The sequence below is a fragment of the Dipodomys spectabilis genome, unplaced genomic scaffold (assembly GCF_019054845.1).
Source record: "Dipodomys spectabilis isolate Male_0828 unplaced genomic scaffold, ASM1905484v1 ptg000003l, whole genome shotgun sequence".
Lineage (NCBI taxonomy): Eukaryota > Metazoa > Chordata > Mammalia > Rodentia > Heteromyidae > Dipodomys > Dipodomys spectabilis.
The window spans coordinates 7,115,352-7,118,887 of NW_024870680.1; the positions used below are offsets into that span (position 1 = coordinate 7,115,352).

The 3,536-nt window shown below is 46.5% G+C and overlaps 1 protein-coding gene across 1 annotated transcript; it reads right to left on the minus strand.

The window, feature by feature from the left end:
* Positions 1–810: 810 nt before the first annotated feature.
* LOC122113641 (ubiquitin carboxyl-terminal hydrolase 17-like protein 6) lies at positions 811–2,313 on the minus strand. The gene has a single exon (XM_042686708.1). It carries the CDS (start codon positions 2,311–2,313, stop codon positions 811–813), a length of 1,503 nt encoding a protein of 500 aa, XP_042542642.1.
* Between the last annotated feature and the right edge of the window lie 1,223 nt (positions 2,314–3,536).

Genomic DNA, 3,536 nt, shown 5'->3' on the forward strand with positions numbered 1-3,536 from the left:
ATGATGGTACTATGTATATTATCCCGCACTATCAATCCAGCAATAACACAGCGTTCTTCCCAAGAATGGCAGAGAACTGCTTTCAGTGAGATCACAAAGTTAATGTCCATGGATCCACCAGCAGTGGCCCAAACACGCAAACCACAGACCAGTTCAGAGAAGAGAGTTCAGCAGGGTTTTGTGCTCCATCAGGAGCATTTTCAGGGTTGCAGGGATGGATTCCTTTCATTCTCAAAGCTTCTGAAACACTGTCACAGTAGATTTTCACCGGTACTACTGAGCACACAGAGTTCTCTCCTATCCTCCCATGTGAAGCTCTCAGAGATTCAGAGCAGTTACAATACAATTTGCCATTTGCACATGGTTGTTTCTACACAATTACCATTTTTTATCACATTCATCCTTCACTTTTACATTTCATTTCTGGTTTTCACAAGTTCAGAGATATAGAACACAAGATATGTAATTGATTTAATGTGATTCACAGGAATTTCTTGTCCCCAACTTTTCAGGTTTTGTACTCTCCAATAAGGCACAAACAAACTTGGTAATCTGAGATCCTGGCCGGGCCCTGTGTCTCAGGCCTGTAACCCAAGCTACACAGGAGGTTGAGATCCAAGGAAGGCCCTTTGAAGCCAGCAAGGACATGCATGTTCATTGGCTTCTCATCTCCAATGACACAGAAAATTCCAGATGTGAATCTATGCTTCCAGTCATATAACACTATTGTTGAGGTAAAAATCTCCGGGGAGTGCCAGACTCCACAGATCAAGAGGCAGAACCAGCACCCAATGTGCCAACTCAGGGAGGTTATGAGTACACCAACACAGGCTTCTTTCCTTGCTTTCCTTGCTTGTTCCTTCTCTTGTGAGATCGGGCCCTGGTGTGCTCACAAGGCTGTTGGCTCTGATTTCTGGAGATCTGACCTGTTGTGTTCTGGCAACAGGTTTTGGGTGAGGAATTTTCCTTATCAGCATGATTTTCTCTTCTCATCTCATCCGTGTGTTTGGAGGGGTGAATCACGACCAGATTGGTATCTTGTATGAACTCTATTTTCCTGAGGTGGCACTGAGACTTTGGGCGGTTTTGTTCCTGGAAGAATTTCCATTGGTCTAGGGAGATTTCTTTCAGCACTGTACTTTGCACATCTGGCTGTGGCTCCACAAGGGTCAGAGGAGAGTGCTTGTTCCTGTCCGGGTGGGGTGTTCTTCCCTCCTTTTCTTCTGCCTGGTGAGCTACCGAGTCCCTGCCGATGAACACATCCTCAGGGTGTCTCTCACCATCAGTGCTCTTCTGGCTATAAAAGAGGATGTAAGCACGCTGACTCAATGCAGATGAAGCATCACAGGTGGTCACCTTAGCGTCATCCATTTTATACCACTGGGCATTGCCAGCTTTGATGTAAGAGAAATAATGTCCACTGTGACTGCTGGACCCAGCATGAACCAGCACAGCATAGAGGTCATACAGCAGCGGTCCCTCAGTGTGCTGAGACATGTAGGGTTGCATATCAAGACTCTCAGGAAAGTGCACTTCCTTGTCAACCTTGTCCCCTGTCCAGGAAGAAAATCTTTTCAGGACGAGGATGAGGACCTTTGAGGCACTTTGCAGAGTCAAGGTCTTGGAAGCGGATACTTTGTGTAGACAAGCTGCACAATGATAGGCGTCTTCCCCACTCAGCTCTTCCGGCTTTACCAGTCTTCCCAATGCTTGGGCAACGCTGTGAACTCCTGCGACCTCCAGCGTGATGTCCAGAAAAGGGTCCAAGGTGTCTGAAATGCTATGGCACCGCAGACACTCGATTCGAGACCTCCAGTAGCCTCCAAAGATTGCCCGGATCAGGCTTTGCTCCTGAGCTGGAAGCTCTAAGCCCTCAGGGCCACATGCTTGGCATTGCTGCATAGCATCCAAGAGGAACAGGAGAAACTCATGGGCATCTTCCTGCTTGTGCGTGTGGAAGCCGGCACCCAGGGCATCCGACGGCTGAATTATGTCCCCAGAGTGCTGGAAAGCCCTACGCACGTGAGCTTGCATCACACGCATCATGCAGGTTTTGTGGTGGCAAGGCATCCGGCGCAGCATGTGACTGGCAAGTGGGCCTGTGTGGGTCAGACACTGCAGGGTGGCGTTCAGGTAGCAAGTGTTCCCTGTGTTCAAGAGGCCGGCACCAACCAGGGAACGTTTCTTCCAACTCAGACCCATGTGCTGTCTAGGAGCCAGTGCTGTCTGGAAAGGAGGCACATGCTTCTGAAGCTGGGCATGTTTGCCAGGTGGCCGGGAGGAACCTTGGCAATTCTGTTCCGTGGTCTCCATTACTCCAGGAGCAATCGGTTGCAATCTCCCTCTTGAAATCAGGACCTAATGCTGGCTTCCTGCTCAGAAGTAGCTGCCAAAGGGTGAGGTTTCTCCTCTCCTGCAGCTTCTTTTGTAGGTAGCTCAGCCTCTCTTGCCCTGCCTACTGCTTCCAATTTTTCTGTGCCCTAATCCCTAAGTTCCACCCTCATCCCTAAACTCTACCTCATTCTGGAGACCAAGAAATCCCATCAGCTTTTAGTTTTCAATGCAACTGAAATCATAGGGCCTGGTCTTAGCAGCAGCTAATATGCTCTGGGCAAACTTGTTAGCATTTTCTATTAGTTGAGCCTGGCGTGTGATAGACTTAATGTGTGAAAAGTTGCCCCAGGCCCAGACTATGATTGGATTCCAGGAATGACCTTGTAGAACTCTGGAAATAGGCAGTTAAAGACAAGGGAATCCTTCCAGATCACTGAGAGATTTCTATTGTTGTGGGAAAACTTTATCCTTCTCCTCACACTTGACCAAATGGCAGTACTTCTCAGTCACTGCAGATTGTTTTCCAAAAAATGGCTTTCTGAACCTAGTCTGATACTTTCCCGCAGTACGTGGACAGAAGCAGTTAAGTGGTGGGCCAAGAGTTCTGGGTCTGTTCAAGTTCCAATGTAAATTTGAAATTGATGTGGTACTGTTTCCCAAGACATTCTAAATGAGGGCACAAGAGGTGAGGTCTAACAAAGGCTTGAAATCATGACAGAAGCACAGGGAAAAGGGGTACTTCTAGCAGAGAGAACCGTATAGGAAAAAGCACATTGACCAGAAAAGCATTGATGTGAAGAGGAACTACTGTCAGTGTATGATTAGCAGCTGAATGGGGAAGGTAGAAAGGAATCGGGGGTCTGATCATGAACTCTCTTCTTGCCACTTGATGGGAAAAAGTAGGTAGATTTTTTATTTCAACTTAATCACTTCGTTCATATCCTGTTCGTCAAAAGGCTTTTGCAGCAAAGTGGAATCTGTTGTTAATTTTATGGTGCAGAATTACAAAATATGCTTCAGGTTTTAGAATTGAAACCTTCAACTATGAATGGGCTTTAAGATCTCAACTCATTCTTTGCAAGAGAAAATCAGAATGACTGTATGTAAATATCTTCACTGAGGTCATAAATAGCTTAACTAAGCCAAGCCAGGGATATTTGTGCTTTTGACATCAATTTTGGAGTTGAAGTGATTATTAAAAT